Genomic DNA, 17,985 nt, shown 5'->3' with positions numbered 1-17,985 from the left:
CTCAATCAGATACAGGGCTTGCAATATCGCTAGCCCGACGTCCCGGAGCTAGCGATTTTTTCAGTCGGGCTACCAAAATCTATCTCTTCCCTGCCCGTCGGGCTATTGTAGGAAAAATATATGTCAATGCTTTTGCATTCTTTCAGAAATGTAGCTGGGTAATTATGTCATTGGCATCGGTGAGCCACTGTCAATATGTGACATATTGAAATCGCGTTTGAATTTGCGCTTGTTTTTTTGCTTTCACTTTGCAATCGTGCGAACTCTGTATAGAGAGCGACAGCACTGATCTGTGAGTGATGATAATTTGTGCACCAATTCCTCTGACATCGTCTTATTAATCGTTAGCTTACTATGCAAACATGACAAGTGAAATCTCCCGCAGCAAGCTTAAACATGTGAGAGGTTGATCGCGCAGAGAATCGCTGAGCTTATGTGAGTGAGCGTGTAAAAAGCATATTCAGTTCTGCTGAGCCAAATAAGACAGGTCAGGGTGAAGAAGTGACAGCCAAAGAAAAGCTTACCACAAAACAGAGAAGTTATGACAAATCAGACTATAAGGCAAAAAGAAAGTGCAGCTTTATGGTTTCATGGACAAAATAATTTCTGTGGCTGCAATATGATGAGCTAAATAACCAGGGCTGCACATAAGTGGTCCGCAGGTGCGCATTCGCTGTCAAAATAAAAAACACGCACAAGGGTTAGGGTTAAATTTAAAAACTGTACTTTTGAGTTAAAATATATATTTATACTTTTAATAAATGACAAATTAAAAATGCATGAACATTTTTTTGTATCGAAAAAATATCGAACCGTGACACCAAAGTATCGAACCGAACCGAACCGTGAATTTTGTGTATCGTTGCACCCCTTATATATATGTGTGTGTGTGTGTGTGTGTGTGTGTATATATATGTGTATATATATATGTATGTATGTGTGTGTATGTATATGGTAAAGGTGCAGTTTTTAAAGTTTCAGTTTGTCACATGTTGAGTGCAGTGCAGCAATCTTCAGTGCGTACTGATGAATTAATGCTTTCTCTGATGATGAAAAGGGTCTTACGTTCGTGCAATTGCAAAGAGCACATTGGCTCAGGCAGACTCAAGAGTGAGTCACTCAGAATTGGTTTGCCGCAAACAAGCTTGTACTTATGAGGAAAATAGATGTTGAAAGGATGACGATATAGAAACATCCAGAAAGAGAATTTGATACCAAAATGATCTGGTAATGTTGACATTGTCCATTCATGTAATGTTAGAACAGCTGGATATTAAAGCTTTTAGGTAGCCTGTTTGCTGTGTCACACATCATGACTGGTGATCATGGATATCCTTGTGTTTGTTGTGACTTAATGTGCAAAGTCAATATCTCAGCTGTATCCGGTTACAAACCTTTACTGCCTATGATGTTATTTGAACTTTAATTATTTTGGTGCCCTCATAATTAAGATACCAGTCAGCATGTTAACCATTTGTTAATAAAATGTTGCAGTCCCAGCACAGTATTTCCTTAGAATCAAGTGTGTTTAATGAAGTGGACAGAGGCTTCTGTTTAACATGCTACACGGACAAACTGCAGATTTTCAACAAAATAAAACTACTCAAAAGATATGCAGGTGTACTCGTGGGGATTTTGAATGAGTTGCAGTGATGCTTTTTCAAAGGCAAGAAGTTGAATAAGTTGTATTATCTTTGGTCCTGTCCACCTCCACTTCTTTGCTATACACAAACCCCCGCGGCAATGCTGCTGCACAGGTTTGTAGGAACGGAGACAGAAGTAGTGCACAGTGGCCTGAAAATGATCTGTTCAAGTTATTCTGAAATGACTTCATACTATCATTTCTGCACTTTGTCAGTGCAGGCTCTGAGTCTCAGTGAAAGCTGGGAGCACACAATGTTACTCTCCAACTTCTGTTCTGCAGCGTTTCTATCATCTTTTTTTCCCCTGTGTTGTTGAAAATGTGATTCACAGTCATATAATATTACAGCAGACATATAATGCATCATATAGCCATATATGCTATCTTGACACTCCTGGTTATGGGAGTGCAGTCAATAAAGGTCATTCAAAATGTGCCATTTCAAATGTGAATCACAAACGGAACTCTATTCTGGCTAAATATAATAATATTGTATTGTACCATACAATTAATGAACATAAGGCAGATTTAAAACACTGGCCTCTGTGCTCTGCCATGTATGTTAAAAGAATAAAAATACACGAGAAAATCATGAGAAAATAATCAAGATTTTATACTTTGTGGGTGATCTATTGAATTATTAAACACTTCTGTCTTTAACATCTTGTAAGTACAACACGGTACAGAAATGTTGTCAAACTTACTTGACCTTTTAGTAAAATAATTAGGTTTTGTCATCACCAAGACAGATACAGTGAAACATTTTCATCCCCTGCTTTGCACACTGTTTTAATGTACAGAGCAAACCTTTGTCTTGTTTGGGCTTCTCTTACTGCGTGTGTGTGTGTGTGTGTGTGTGTGTGTGTGAGTGTGTGTGTGTGTGTGAGTGTGAGAGTGTGGGTGGAGTATAACATGAAGTTTATGGAGCTTCTTTAGTGACCTGTAAAAATTTCTGCTTAAACTGAGACAATATTGACTTAGTCTCAGATAAAACTGCACTTTAAAGTTATCAAACAATACCGAAGCAGTCGATACATGAAATTCATACAGTCCATATAGTTTTTAGGTGTAACATTTTTTTTTCTTTTCTTTCTACTTAAACTGTAAGGGAAGAGTCAGTTAAAGAACTTATTCTATTTACTGTTGTACTGAAGCAAGTGTCCTTTAGTGAGGCAGTAGTTCAGTGGCTGACTCAAGTGTAATTAACTTGGAAGGATGCTGCAAGAAAACATTTGTCTCAGATTTTCTTCTTATAAAGGTGTGCTCACTACTTACTGTACCTTTTATATACAGTTGTATAAGAGTTAAATACACATACATGTGTAGTTCTTTGGGAGATTTTAGTGCTTTCTACTTTGATTACAATTATGTAAGATTAAATCCAATATGCACTGTTTTCTTTGATTTGAAAAATCTTTATTTTCTTTTTATATTGTAGCTCTACTTTTTTTTTCCCTTACAGATATCAGAAATTTCCTTTTTTTTTTAATGTGTGCTTTTTTGGAAGTAATTTGATTTATGATCTTTTCTGTTAACAGATGCTGTGAAGGGATAGAAGATGAAAATACTCAAGAAGGACAAGCAGCAGGTTTGTGTTATTACCATGCATGTACACAAGAAAAGTAGGCCATTCATAAAAGCCTTTATACACAGCTGCTTTGATACTGGATAAAACATAATTATAAATGTAATTTTGGAAACACTCTTGAGTAGATTCATCATGTAAATCTTTGACATTTATTCACTTAACTCGCTTAACATCTCCCAGGGTAAGTTTGTTACTGTTGACATGCATTGTTGGAGGCTGCCGGTTTACAGCATGCTGACAGGATAAATGCTGTCGTCTCTGAACAATATAAGTACTGAACTCACCCCAACACTTCTCTCTTGCCACAGTTCATCATTGTAGTGAGCAAGATCATTATTTCCAGTGTAAAGAGTGCACTGACGTGTAGCAACAATTTTACACTGCAGGAAAACAAAACAGTTAATTTGTGCATTTCTGATTCACAATTCTGCAATAGATAGGCTCTGGTAATTATTAATCTATGTTAGCTCTGGTTGAGCAGGTAAAGCGGATTGCCCTCAAATCGGAAAATCAATGGCCAGAGGGCTGTGTTTTGAACTTTTCTTTGGCAACCTTAGTCACTGTTCCTCTTCACCCTTTGGACAACTTTTTTTTTATTTGATTACACTTAAAGGTTCACACCATGGCAAAAAGTACAGTGTATATAGCAGTTAAAATGAAAAGAATCCTACATTGCAACAGCTTGTCTTTAATGTCCTGGAAATTATGTGTCAGTAGATCTGATTCACAATGACTGTGTTATTGCTCACTCTGGAGTCACTTGCAATATGAGGTTATATGATGAGTTTGTTTAATGTGAAACTGATTGATTGTATCCATAAAAAAGTCTCTGATAGCGCAGGTTTTGAGGTTGAATCCGTACTCTTCAGTACTCTGTGCTCCATCTTCTACATTAAGTCATCTGAAAAACTTGTTTTGCCATTTTGTGTCAAACCCTCTTGTTCATGCGGTTGTAGAAATGTCCTGTATTTTAGTATTACTTTGGTGCTTTTAGATGTTGGCTTGCACTTTGTAATATTTACGAGTCAAGCTGAGCAGAGTGATGAGTCAGAGTTTTTGTTAGTGAGAGGCGACACAGCAGTCTCTCAGCTGGGCATATGAGGCTACCATACCGCAGTAACAGGGTGCCAGCACTGTCATAACAGCAGAACGTGATCCTTCAGTCATTATGATCATTATTTGCTGCTTTTATCTTCCTCGGTAATGAATTTAAGGAATAGGTAAAGTTGGTAATAGGTAAAAACTGGTGGAAAATGATGAGAGTAAAAACTCTGAACAACCTCTGAAGTCTCATATATTGAACTTTCTGTTCAACAAAGGGCACATTTGTACAAATATAGCTGACCTGACAAACTTTGCACTTGTACTGTCAAATTTTCAGCTCTGAGGGTGGCAGTGTGTGAGCATGAAGAGACTTTCCCTAAGTTCAGTGTGGCTGTAATGCATAGAGACTCAGTGACACTGACATCTATGGTTTGAGATTATTCCATATAAGTTATGACTCTTTTTTGCAAGAAATTCATTTAATTGAAAATGTTTATTTTTACAGGCATACATAAACATAATGATTACTGAGGAAAAAATGCAAATATTTTTTTGAAAATCATTTTTGTGAAGTATGGAAAATTCCTCAAGCAGTTTATGACAAACTGAAACTTCAAGGTGACTTTTTTCATTGTTTTTTTTGACTGTGTAAACAATCTCTCATTTTGAATGCACCAGGGTTTCTTGTTTTCTACTGCCAAAATAAGCTTGCTATTGATGGTAAACTTCGGCTAGCAGCAGTCTTCTATCACTGGCTGGTGAGTCACTACTGGCTTAGATGTGAAAGTAACGCAGTTTTATGATAATGACTCTTAAAAAACAAACAAAAAAAACAACCTTACTTTTTTCATTAATGTTTATTCATATAATACTGCACAAATTAGAATATGTGCATATATCTATACATTAATACATAAACACGAAAAAGTCCACAGTTCTAACATTTCTGTCTTACAAATAACAAAAAACCCTCAATTTAAGATACAGTTTTTTCCAGTTTAGTCCTGCGTGAAAAGAAACAAAAACAACAATAAGAAGAAATCAAAGAAGAAAAAAATACAGAAGATAGCTGAAGACCTGTATTTCTTGTGTCACTTAACCATTTCCTGACAAATCTGTTTTGAGCTGTAGTCTTGCAGGATTTTCTTTTTTCCATATTAAGGTTATCCTTTAGCCAATATCTCCAGTGTATTTTACTAGGAAGTTTTGGTTTCATCCAAGAAGCTATTAAAACAAAAAATAAGAGCAGAGTTCTTAACAGCTATATCAGTTTTCCATCTCTTATATTGAATGTGTGCCTAATATAGGGAGCAGTTAATCTAAAATCTGTTTAATCTCTTCTTGAACATCTTTCCAGAAATGCATTTCTGTACAAATAATTCTGATGTATTCATTCTGGTGGAAATTGTTCTACCTGGTATGGTAATCCAGTATAATACCTTGCCAAATTATTTTGTGTTGAGTGAAACTTGTGGAAATAAACATATTTTGTGTTCTAACACTGTGTCCTCGACCTGAGTCCTCTCACACAGGACACAGTACAGCTTTGTTAACTCAGATTTGTCTTGGTTAAGCTAGTTTAAGGTCATCTTATCTGCTAACTCCAGAGATACAGAAGTTTTCTCTTTTTACTCTCTGATTCAGGTGTTGTTGTATTGGTGTAGCGGCTGTGTTAATTAGTCTGTTTATTTGACTTGTGTATAATCATTTGTAGTGGCATGAAAAGGCTGAGGGCCTTTATCAGTATCAGGTAAAGTGAAGTTACAGTATCTGTGCTTGGTCTGTAATATTGTTTGGGAATGTTTGGATGCAGCCAAATAATTCCTTGTCTACACTGGCACACTAAATCACGGTTAAGATAACAAAACATGTCAGCAGTAGAATTGGTATGAAAGGGAAAGAGCTTCATCCTTAAATAATTTAGTTTCTGTTTTAGGCAGTGTGCAATCTTACTTAAGGCTTACATCAGTTTGTTTACATGAGAAAAGTGATGAGATTTTCACTGTCGCAGTGATGGTGTGTCTGGCATCTTTCAAGTGGCCATCAACTTGTCTGGTTATCTCCCTGCCACATCTTGAAGCCACAGTGATAATGTCATCACGGCACAGTGATGTGGAGGAAACTAATGTCCGTGTGGTAATGTTTGTACAAGGCTGCTGCAAGATGTTGGAAAAATGATAACAAAAGTGAGACAATGTTGATTGTTCAAAAAGAGATAGCAGGGAAATCTTTTTGTGTAGTGAGGGTAGAGATCGCTTGTAGGAGCAGGACAGATGGTAGGAGTCCCGAATTTATGTTTTGAAGTCTTTAAAAACGGATTCGTCCAGCTGGTAACAATTCTCTTAACAACAAAAAATACTCTGTGTGTTTATGTCTCCTTTGAGGTGACTGTTTTGCCAGCTACTAAATCCTGTGTAACTACAGTTTGGTCAGTAGATTTTTGGACCATAAGCCCGTGTATTTCATTGTAGCTTTTCCTTTGTACACCAGCAGATTGTAATAGATAGATTTTAAACAGTCTAGACTGGTTAAAGTGCGCACTTTCAGATTTAATTCAAGGGGTTGACAAAAGTATTGCATAAACTGTTTAGAATCCAGCCCTTTTATACATAGTCTCCCATTTTCAGGGGGCCAAAAGTTGGAAAGATGGGAGAGTTGCTTCATGGGCAAGTGAAGCCTATTCCTTCATTATTCCATAACAAACTAATTGATTCCAAGTGCTGACTTGCTTTTGGTAGCTATTTGTTTAAATTCTCAGCATTAGGTCAAAGAGATGTTGATGTAGTTGGAGGATGCCATCATTAGTCTTGGAACTTGAACTACCGATCAGACAGATTTAAAACAACCCAAAAAACTTGAGGATTGGCCAAATCAACAATGTTGTACGTACTTAAAAACAAGTCACTCACCATCACAGGAACAACAAATCGGCCTCATAGACCAATTCAGTTTTTTTTTAATATACTACCAAATCACAACAGCAGTTGCCCCAAGGCACTTTACTGTAAGGTAAGGTAAAGACCCTACAATAATACAAAGAAAACAGAGAAAACCCAAGCAAGCTTTGGCGACAGTGGAAAAGATAAACTCCCTTTTAACAGGAAGAAACCTCCAGCAGAACCAGGCTCAGGGAGGGGTGGCCATCTGCTGCGACCGGTTGGGGGTAAGTGGATGAAGACAGGACAAAGACACGCTGTTGAAGAGAGCCAGAGATTAATAATAGCTCATAATTAAATGCAGAGAGGTGTATAAACACAGTGAGTGAAAAAGTTGACTGAAGAAAAAGCACTGCATCATGGGACTCCCCCAGCAGCCTAGACCTAGACCACTGAAGATAACAAAAGTGGATGATCACACAAATTTTTTCCTTGGTTAAGTAAAACTTCTTTCACAACATCTGCCAAGAACACTCATGACAAGGTAGGCATTTCATTGACAAGGTCCAGAATCAAGAGGCGCTTTCATGAATGTAAACACAGAGGGTTTACGACAAGCGGCAAATCACTGGTTACACTCAGCAGCAAGAAGACCATATAATCTAAAAAAAAAGAAGAAGAAGATTTTGTCCAGTTCTGGAAATAACTCTGAACAAAGATTAAGATGAACTTGCATCAGAATGATGGGAAAAGTATGGAGAATACTATTGTATTGTAACCAGAATTCTCATGTGACTGCTGATAGAGGTAGCAGTATGAATTTTGAAGTTTACAAGGTTCAAGGTAACTTTATTTATACCCATAGGCAAGGTAAATTTGCTTTACAGAAAAAATGATAGCATTTGGCATCCCTTCAAAAACACACATACCTAATAAAGATATAAACCTCCCTGTAGCACATATATAGTAATTTAAAAAACTATACACTCTGCTCAGATTCAGCCAAATGCTGCCAAACTGATTGAACAGTGCTTCACAGAGCAAATGGGTAATGACCCAAAGCATACTGAAAAAGCCAAACCATTTTAGATTTTAGGAAATCGCTGACTGTGAGATATTTTCATCGAAGTATTAAAAATGGAGGACTATGTGTGGCTGTAATTCTAAAGCACTTAATGTAATATTATTGTGAAACAACTGGCATTAAAGCTGAAAGTCTACACCTCAGTCACACATTGATTGTTTGCTTTAAATCTAGCATTTGAGCTCTCTGCAAATTCTAAAAGGTAAAAAAAAGGAATTTTCCTAAAATGTGATAACTAAAAATGAAAATAGCTACAAAAAGATGAATTCAAATCAAGCATATTATTCTGCATAAACAACGTCCAGCATTATTTTAAACAGGGAAAATTTCCCAAACTATCCAGCATTACACCATCACCATAGAACTATCTGCCATGTCAATTAAAGCCCTAACTGTTGCAAATACCCAGAAAATGACAAATTAAGTACAGTTAGCGCCATAGGATTTTGGACAATGAAACATTTATTGTAGCTTTACACTACCACAGTTATTTTAATGAAGAAAATCTGCCTCCAGCTGAAGTAATTAAAAAGCAGTACAAAACAGCATGAAGTTTAACTTCCTTTAACTGGTTACTTTCAGTATGAATCAATCTATGCATTGCTATAAATGGACAGAAATACCTTTCTCAAAATCTTACTTTTTAGTAGTTGTGCAGTTTGATAGTTTAATTAATAATTAAACAAATTTATAACAGCTCTAGCTGTGCATAAAAGATGATGATTTGTATCTGTGATGGCACCATTCCAGGTTTAGTTCCTCTGTATCTGACAAGTGTATTTAAAGAGAACTATTCTGTATGCTGAAGCTTGATTTTTATTTTTTATTTTTCTTTCTTTCACCATCACAATCCATGAATCAGCAAGTGTATGAAACCGTGATATCTGCACTTCAAGGTAAAGCAAAGAAAGGACGGAATTCTTTTCTGTCTGTGAGGCCTAGATTCAGTCACTTTGATCATTTTTGTACTTTCCCAAGCAGCTGAAAGATCCGTCTGCAGCCCTCCATCCTCCTGCGCCTCCTTCCATCTTTATTTATTTATTTAGTTTTATAGGGAGTAACAAGAATGTGGCTGTCCTCTAAGCTGGAGTTCCCTTCCTTTAGCATTTTGGTGGAGTCTCCTTTCTTTATTCTAAGTTTCTTCATTCGCTGAAAGCACATTTTTCTACTCTCACAGAAACGCTACACATGACAGGTTTTCTTGGTTAAAAACTGTAAAGATAAAATACATTTATGTGCTAAAGCATAACGTTTTCTGTGTAGAAAAAAAATCTGCGTGGGTAGAGTTTATATAATCAAGTGCCTTAAAACTCCATTAGGGTGTGTAAGGAAGACCAAAATGCTACTGAACCTAAAACGGGATGTGTAGTTACACACTCCTATTTCCAACATGTAGTCTGGCATCACCAGACTACAAAGTTAAATTTGTCAAAAATCTTTTAGTATAGTTTTAAGTTCAAGGGCATGCCAACAGTGGACAGAAGCCATATTCATCTTAATGCAGCTGGATACACCTGTAACCAGTTCTTCAAACCAATTACATGTCCACGTTTTAGTAAAAATAATTGTATTTCAATCGAGTATCTTCATTGTTAGAATCTTTAGCATTATATATCGATCAGTGTTATTGATTGTATCACTTTTTGAAATATAGTATCAGTGCTGTGCTGATAGTCTAAATTCATGTTTTCCCACAGATTTTTGTGGTAGTGCAGTGAGGTTTGTACATGAAAGAAGACACACCCATACTGACTTAAACAACACTATATGTTTTTTGAAAATGAATGGCAACTAATAGTAATAGTCAACTCCCTCTCTACTGGGTCTCATATCTAAGATGGACTTTAATTCCACAACTGTGTATCCTTGATTAGCTGTGCAGAAGCACATGAACAGGTTTTCACCTGCTGTAGGTTCAGGTCAGAGTGGCCCAGCAGCTTGCACCGGCATTACTGTCACCAGCTGCAATCTGCGACAGTGGACTTGAAGTGTCTCTGGGGATGAGAGGCAAGTTAACGGTATTCAGCATTGCTGCGACTGCGACCTGGTCATCCAGCTGGTGGGGAAACAAGATAGGAATGGGTGGGGCTAGTGGTTTAGCATGGACTGAGCTGGAGAACGATTGAAATAATTTTTGAACTACTATTGAACATTTTAGATGCAGTCAATGCTTAGAATAGCTGCTATGTTTAACCTGCATCATGACGTCAACTCCTTGAGTTGACGGAACCCTGATCTCCACGTTGTTTTTAAAGGAATCTTTAATTTTACTGCCAAAACTTTTTCCTCATTGTTCATATGTCTAATCTTTCACGAAGATGAGCAGTGGTGAAAGAGCGCTTAGCCTAGCCTGAGTGTTTGTCACATTTACCAGTTTTGCCTGTTGTTCCATCTTTGAAAGGAAGCAGGAGCATTGATGAGACTGCAGTACCCGTGGTCTATATTCGTGACAGAGAGATAGATGTGCGCGCGTGTGTGTGTGTGTGTTTTGCTTGTTTGCGGGGCAGTATTATTGATTCATAGGCCGTGTGATTGCAGCCTCCCTCAGTTGTGTTTGGTTGGTTTTACTGGACAGGCAGAGGCTGCTACACTGCAGCACGCCACTGGAGGCTGTGTGTGTGTTTGTGTGAGGACAGTGGGAGACGATGTGTAAAGAGAAAAACCGTGCATTTTTTATGCATGTAGTCATCCTTGTAAGCACATTGAACCGTGAAGGTGCCTGTGTGTGTGTGTGTGTGTGTGTGTGTGTGTGTGTGTGTGTGTGTGTGTGTGTGTGTGTGCACGCACGTGTGCGAATGAGTGTGTGGTGGTGTGTGTCTAAAACGGGCATGTATGTCCATGTAGTCAGTCATGTAAGCACATTGAGCCATGGAGTGCCAGTGTGGGAGTGAGGAAGACAGTTAATGTCTGTGTGCACGCCTGTGTAGTCAGTCATGTAAGCACATTCAACCATGACACGATGCCATGATGCTGTGTGCGTGTGTGTACCCGTGTGCATCGGGGGGAGGGCTACTGTTGCTATGTTGTTGTGAAGATGGATGGCAGCGGCTCAGGTCATTACTGATCCTGGGTTAGCTTAGCAGCTAATTTTAGCTTCTAGGTTACCCATAACTGTGTCTGAGCTTTTTTTCTATATGAAGAGGCACAGGGAATGAAGATGGAGCGAGCTGAGCGTGGAAGTATTTTCAGTGATTACATGCCTCAGATCATCTGAGGTTAGAGGTGTGAGTGACAAAACTCCTGATTCTTCTGAGCCTCAAACCTGATGAGAATGTGTTACAGGTCTAATCCTCACATGATGCTTTGCGTTTCCATGCATCTATTTATTCAGTTTTGATCTAACAAGGGATTTTATTAAACAAATGAATAATGAAGTACACAGAAGACAAAAGAAGTTGGATCTTAACTTGAATCTTGGATCTTGTGTTTTAATTCAACTTTTACCCCAGTCTTCATTAAACTGAGAACTCTCACTTGTGTAACTAACAGTTTGCCTGTTATAACAATTTGATTTAAAACAAAGTTTTGCCCAAGTGTAAGAACAGTTTTTAACAGCTTTAAACATTTTTTTTTTTTTTTATGATTATAAGGTTTTTGCTTAGTGGCAGGTTGACTTTCCTGTCATTGAATGTAATTCATACACATTGTTTCAGAGAAACTTGGGTAATTGAGCTCAGCTTTCATGCAGGCCATGAATTTGCGTTAACCTACCTGCAGTTGCTGCACATCTCTTAGCTGCTTTGCAAATCACTCCACCGAACCTTGTTTCCTATGCTGCACTTACAGATTTGCAAATTTGTGTGTTTGCAGCACAACACTATTATGGTTAATCTGATAAAGGTTTAATGCTTTCTGTTCTTAGGCACATTCACACAGTGTATGAGGTGTATGCGGAGTGAAATACTATATAAATACTAATGCGCATATATAAACACTCTGTGGTCTGTATTTGTAAAAGGACTTATTTGAAAATGACATTTGCTGCAGAATGATCACATAAGATGGCTATCACTGATTTGTAGGATTTTTAGGTCATTATAATTTCAAAGCAGACACATTAGCTTTAAATTTAATGACTTTTCAAAAATAATGCAACTGTCTTCCTTGTGTACATGTAGTTTCACTGAAGTAACGAGTATGCTCTGCACAGGAAACTTGTGATCTACTGATCATTGTTTATTGGGCGTAGTTTAGTTAATAGAGATGTGCTTGCTTTGTGATATGGTCGTTGTTTCAGGTGAAGTTTGTGGCAACATGCAAATGTGGCCTACTTGATGAGTGGTAATTCCTTTGTGTTGCTCATTCTGCAGTGAGTGGCCTAGTTCTGCCCGCGTCCTTCATCATTTCACACATTGCGCAGATTTGAAAAACTTTATTATTTCTTCCACGTGTAAATTGAAAAAAGCTGATTCTGAGATGTGGAAAGAAACAACAATATGTTCCTGTCAAACCTTAAAATGAATAACTGCTGTTTTTAATTATTACCCTCAAGAAATACCAGACCAGATGAGCCCCACACTAAACTTCCAGGTTTTTTTTCAAACTAGGATAAAATATTATCTTAGTTTAAGCATTTTGTCTAGCTTAGTGGCTGCTCAATCCTGCACCTTTGACTCTGTGTTTGTTGTTGGGTTTCTACTCCGCAAAGCGCTCCCTTTAAGTTGATACCATTTTTTTTTTTTTTTTTCTTCTTCTTCTTTTTACATTTTGCATCCCAGATTCAATCAATCTGTGGAATAAAACCCACTGGGCGCAGGATAAAAATCCACTGCTCTTGTGGAAACACAAATAAGTAATAACTCTTCACTTGTGGCGGTCAGCCCTGTAAGGCTTGTTAAGGTCCAATCAAGCCAAGCAGAATCCAGACTGATGTTTTTAGAGCTTCTTATCTCTAGACTGAAATCTATTTAAAGTTGTCAAAAGAGTTTTTTTAGATAGATTTCCCCCCCCCCCCGGATTCAAATAAAAAATTCAAATAAATTAAATTAAAATAAATATTAGAGCAGGGCGATATGACCAAAAAGTACTATAAATATTAAACACAGTGCATATCACTCCGAGGCTCCTGCCTACGATCGCCGTAATGCTCCGACAATCCATCGAGCGGTGCGGTAACACGGTAATAACGACGGTCCGCTAACATGCTCTACCAAAAATAGTGCTTTGTTGTGTATCTGACGGACGAAAGCTAAACCAGTTCCACACCACTGAAGTTGCAACATTTTTACAAACCAATTCTGGTTCATCTGTTTCATTCAACGATCCACTTTCGCCCTTCTCATTCTCCGTCGCCGCCATGCTTTTTCCGCCATGTGCGTATGAAAACAAAGGCACTGCACATGTGCGTTTTACCCATATTCTATCACCATATTTCATTTTCTTATCGTTGCCCAACATTATACCGGTATTACCGTGAACGGTATGATATGGCCCAGCCCTAATAAATATTATAAATATTATCATTTGAAATGATGTTGTTTCTTCTTTCTGGTAATTTGTTTTCCAGCATACTTTCATATACTGAAATGCATAAGCCATCCATTAACCAAAAGACCTGGTAATATCGTGTTTGTGCAACTATTCCTCATCACAGCAGACCTGTTGAGGTCGCTAAAGCAGAACAGCTGGAGGAAGTAGTTCTACTGCGGGGCGTTACTTTTAGGACATAATTGTTTTTTCACCAATTAAAATAAGTTGAAGACATCTTGTGGCTGTGCTTTAAAAGACAGACTTGCATACATGGCTATACATTCTCCAAATGTGGGTTTGTGTACACCGATCGGTTCCACACACTACAAAATACAATTTAATAGAAAAAAAAAAGGAAAAGCTGTCCATCTTATTCGATGGACATCATGAAAAGACAGAAATGTATGTGAAACTGCTTAACACGTGTGGGACTCAATACAAGTGACATGCTGTTTTGCACAAAACTGTCATCCAGTTTACTGGCACATGAGTGGTAGGTAGTCTTTTTGCATTGACAGCTCCCAAAGACATGAGCGGTGACAGTGTCACACAGATCATTGCAGCAACACAGAAACCATCAGTTTATAAGTCATATTCTTTTGTTCATATTACAGGAATTTCTGTTTTTATTGTTATCTAGTTTAACAATAAAAGCTACACTAATATTTATCAATATGCAGGCTGATAGTTGGCTTGTGATACTGATATTATTACATGCTTGCATTGGAAAATACTCATGCAGACAATTTACCTTGTGGAAAAAGTTAAAATTCTCCAGTTTCCTCTCTTGCTTGTTGAAGCTTTTGATGTTAACACCCGTTTGCACTTTTAAGCAACAATGGCTATCAGTTGACCTTAGCCGAGGGTTACTTCATATTTTTCACTCCAGGGTATCTCACCCTGGGACTTAGATATATTACTTTGCCACTCATGTCATGTAGGGACTCTGTAGAAGCCTACTCTTGTTTCTTTGCCTCTTGACCTTTGCTGATCACACCTACAGTTTTCTTCTCTCTGCAGCGGTGGAAAAGTTGACTTTACTGTGTGGTTTTTTGTTAGGCGTGGTCTGTCCTTTAAGACGAGAACCACAGCCTGTAGGCAAAACTCTCACAAACGGATGGTGTAATGCACCAGAGTTTGGTATTTTACCTTTGTGTTGACAGTTGAACGCAAACTGAAATTTAATTTCATCTAACCAAGTTTGTCTTTGCTGTTTCTTCTCTGGTGGCCTTACCTGTCAGAGCTGCAGAAAACTTTAACCAGCTGATGTCTTCCATTCATCACTAGAGACTAAATAAGGAACTGATTAGCCAACCTAGCTGGTAATTTTAATAAAAATAGGTAATAAAAAGAAGTCTTTACCTACTGATGCATAAAATTTTTCCTGACAACATGAAAGGATTTGAAAATAAAACATTTCATATCAATGAAATAGTTATTTAAACAGTTTCTTTGCTGAATCACCAATTGAATTAACTTAATTTCCAGCTAACAACAATTTGCTTTACAGCTTTATTAGTTCTACTTTTAATTAACTACTTTTTACAGTGCTAGTGAGACATGCACACATGACAAATACTTTTTCTTAAAACATGAACAATTGATGAATCAAGAAAACTATCAAATAAATAATTGTTACTTTCAGCTTTGCTACCTAAACTATTGCCTCACTTTATGTAAACGACTCAAGACTTGCTCTGATTTCTGTGAAAAATTGAGTAGAAACTCAGCTCAGCATATAAAATTGTGCAACCTGGATAATAAAAAAAAAAAATATGTGACACAAATCTATCCTATTAAATCTTCGAAAAACAATAACTTTCTTGGAATTCCCTGCTCTCTAAGCAGTTACACATGCAGATATACCGGCTGACAAAGTAAGAATGAAATTAAAATGGCTAAAGACTGAATGACCAAAAGAAAGAGAAAAAGCTTCTGATGTATGAGCTGACGTCAGATTCAGAGAGGCTGTCTGTCTGTACAGACAGCAACGAAAGAGTTACCATGGTGACCACGTGTTTACGTTCACCTCCCCTCTCCCAGCAGCTTTGGCAAAGAGAGCCAGTTTCCATGGCAACGGCCCTGATACCCCCTCCTCAAACCCACTGGCGACTAGGCCGCTCAGCGTGTGTGTGTGTGTGTGTGTGTGTGTGTGTGTGTGATTCATTGGGATGATTCCTCATACCTGTGTGAGAATCAGTAAGCACATCTGCATTGACATCACGAAACAAGGCTAGTCAAACTCAATTCTCACCGCATAAAAACTGCAGTTATGAAAACAAACGCACCTGCTCTGTGTATTGCATACACCGGCTAAACGCACGTCTGAGTGCCATGCATTTTTTTTTTCTTTTTTTTTTTTCAGGCAGAAATATCCGTTCAACGAGGATTTGGATGCAGACGCAAACATGTGCGAATGTCACTCGGTCATTCCACATTCACATGACCGGGCGAGGTTATTTCTCTGCAGACCATGTGCCCATTTTCTCCACTTTCTAAATACAGTCAAGAGCGTCAGAAAGGGCTACAGCCAGTTTTAAACCCTTTACCACTCCCTCTGCTTTGCTGTCATAGGAACCACACCATCTTTCCTCTGACAAGCCTCCATCAAATGTGTACGTAGGTGTGTTGGGGGAATCAATGCTTTGAAAAGTCTGTCTTGTTGCTATTAACCCCCTGAAGTATGTCAGGCTACATTTTCATCAGCTGCATTCAGAACGGCACCTTTCTGATTCAAAATTTAACATAATCACAATAATGAGTCTGCGCTGGCTCATTTTCAGAACACAATCGCTTCCTTTGCCAAGTGCAAAAATGTGGTACAGCTTGTGTTAGTGACGCAGAAACATATGGGCAATGTACAGTCTTTCCAATTACTTACATATGGACAGAGCACACAAACAGCAGTGCCACATATGGCAAGGCCTGCTGTCCATAGGACTTTATGTGTAGTGAACACTTGAACACAGCTGGTGGATATAGCACACAAGCAAGGTGAGATTGAATTTTGGCTTTTATTATATGGGAAGTTTATATTCAAGTCACAGCACATGAATAATTATTGATTTTAATTGCACTAAATAATTAATACAGAACATGTTGTTCTGTAGTGGATGAAAAGCTTGTAGCAAACATTTGATTTGTTATCACCACACCAAAGATTTCCTCTTAAGCTGCTTCTTTTTCAGAGATAGTGAGGACTTTTTTGTCTTACTTTTTGTGTTTGGATTTTAAACTAGTGATTTGATGATTGTTCAGCATCATCATTTAGTCAGTACTAATTTCATTGGCTTGTTTGTACTGATCTCCTTCTGTAGGTAAGTTATAGTTCTTCTGATAGCTGGTCTTTACTTTTCCCTAACACTGACAAATAGCCTCTATGTACACATACTTAAAAGGTTATCTTAGCTGCAGAGCCTGGTGTAATCCTTAATAGCGGGTAGCAGTTGCTGTCAGACTGGAAAGTGTAACACTTGGGTAAGTAATATAGAGCACTTGTGTTCAATATTATATCTGTTTAATTATTGAAATGTGGATAGAAACAAAAACACTGTGGCTGGCAGGGCATCAAAAAGCCAAGAGAAGAGAAAATGACGCTGTCAAGTGTGCCAATAAATTTAAAGTAACAATATTTTTGTTGACCCTGGTGTTTCAATGCTAGAGTGCCACTGCAGGTTTACCATTGCCAGGGGTTAACTCAACAGATTATACCCACTGTAGTTAAATATTTATAGTGACTAAAAACATTGTCTGTAACTCTGATTGTAAATGTATAGTATTACTGATCATTTTCTGTAATTAATTTTACACTCATTACTTAGAAAAGTCCAGGACTGCATTCTCTATTCACTTCACCCCTGCTGAGTGGAATTGATGTAATTTGATTTCTCCAATCTTTCTATGGTTCGGTGTTTAAAATAATTGTTTTGTTTTTTCTTACTTTTACCTTTTGAATCTTAATACAATCTTTATGTTTAATATTTATGGCAAAAATATTTATTATACATTTACGCAACTTAGAAACAACTTTTGAATTATTGCTGGTTTAAGTATAACCTTTTTTAGTTTGTGTTTTTTCAAGTCTGGTAGATGATGTTCTTCCATGCTTGAATAATAATTTCTTTATTTATTTCGACCAAAAAAACACTAGTCTGTTACCAGTATACATGCCAGTGTAACAAATGTGATGTTGTTATTCATTAGAAAAATGTGTTTTTTGTCATTTTGCTCCCTTGAATGGTTTGCTTTCTGTCACAGCACACTTTGTTTACAGAATAGATTA

General features: G+C 37.5%; 1 protein-coding gene across 5 annotated transcripts in view; it reads left to right on the top strand.

Annotated features, from left to right (window-relative positions):
- The window catches only part of chd6 (chromodomain helicase DNA binding protein 6), a 95,669-nt gene that overhangs the window by 18,455 nt on the left and 59,229 nt on the right, over positions 1-17,985 (top strand). For all 5 annotated transcript variants that reach the window (XM_040004247.1, XM_040004252.1, XM_040004261.1 and 2 more), the window contains exon 2: positions 3,181-3,230. In XM_040004247.1, the coding sequence (XP_039860181.1) occupies positions 3,201-3,230 (30 nt within the window). In that variant the 5' untranslated portion in view covers positions 3,181-3,200. The remainder of the gene's footprint in view (positions 1-3,180; positions 3,231-17,985) is intronic.

The sequence above is a fragment of the Simochromis diagramma genome, unplaced genomic scaffold, assembly GCF_900408965.1.
Source record: "Simochromis diagramma unplaced genomic scaffold, fSimDia1.1 OVJJ01000320.1, whole genome shotgun sequence".
In the NCBI taxonomy this organism is placed as follows: domain Eukaryota; kingdom Metazoa; phylum Chordata; class Actinopteri; order Cichliformes; family Cichlidae; genus Simochromis; species Simochromis diagramma.
Note: the sequence above shows the minus strand (reverse complement) of the source record. Positions and strands in the feature narration are given on the sequence as shown.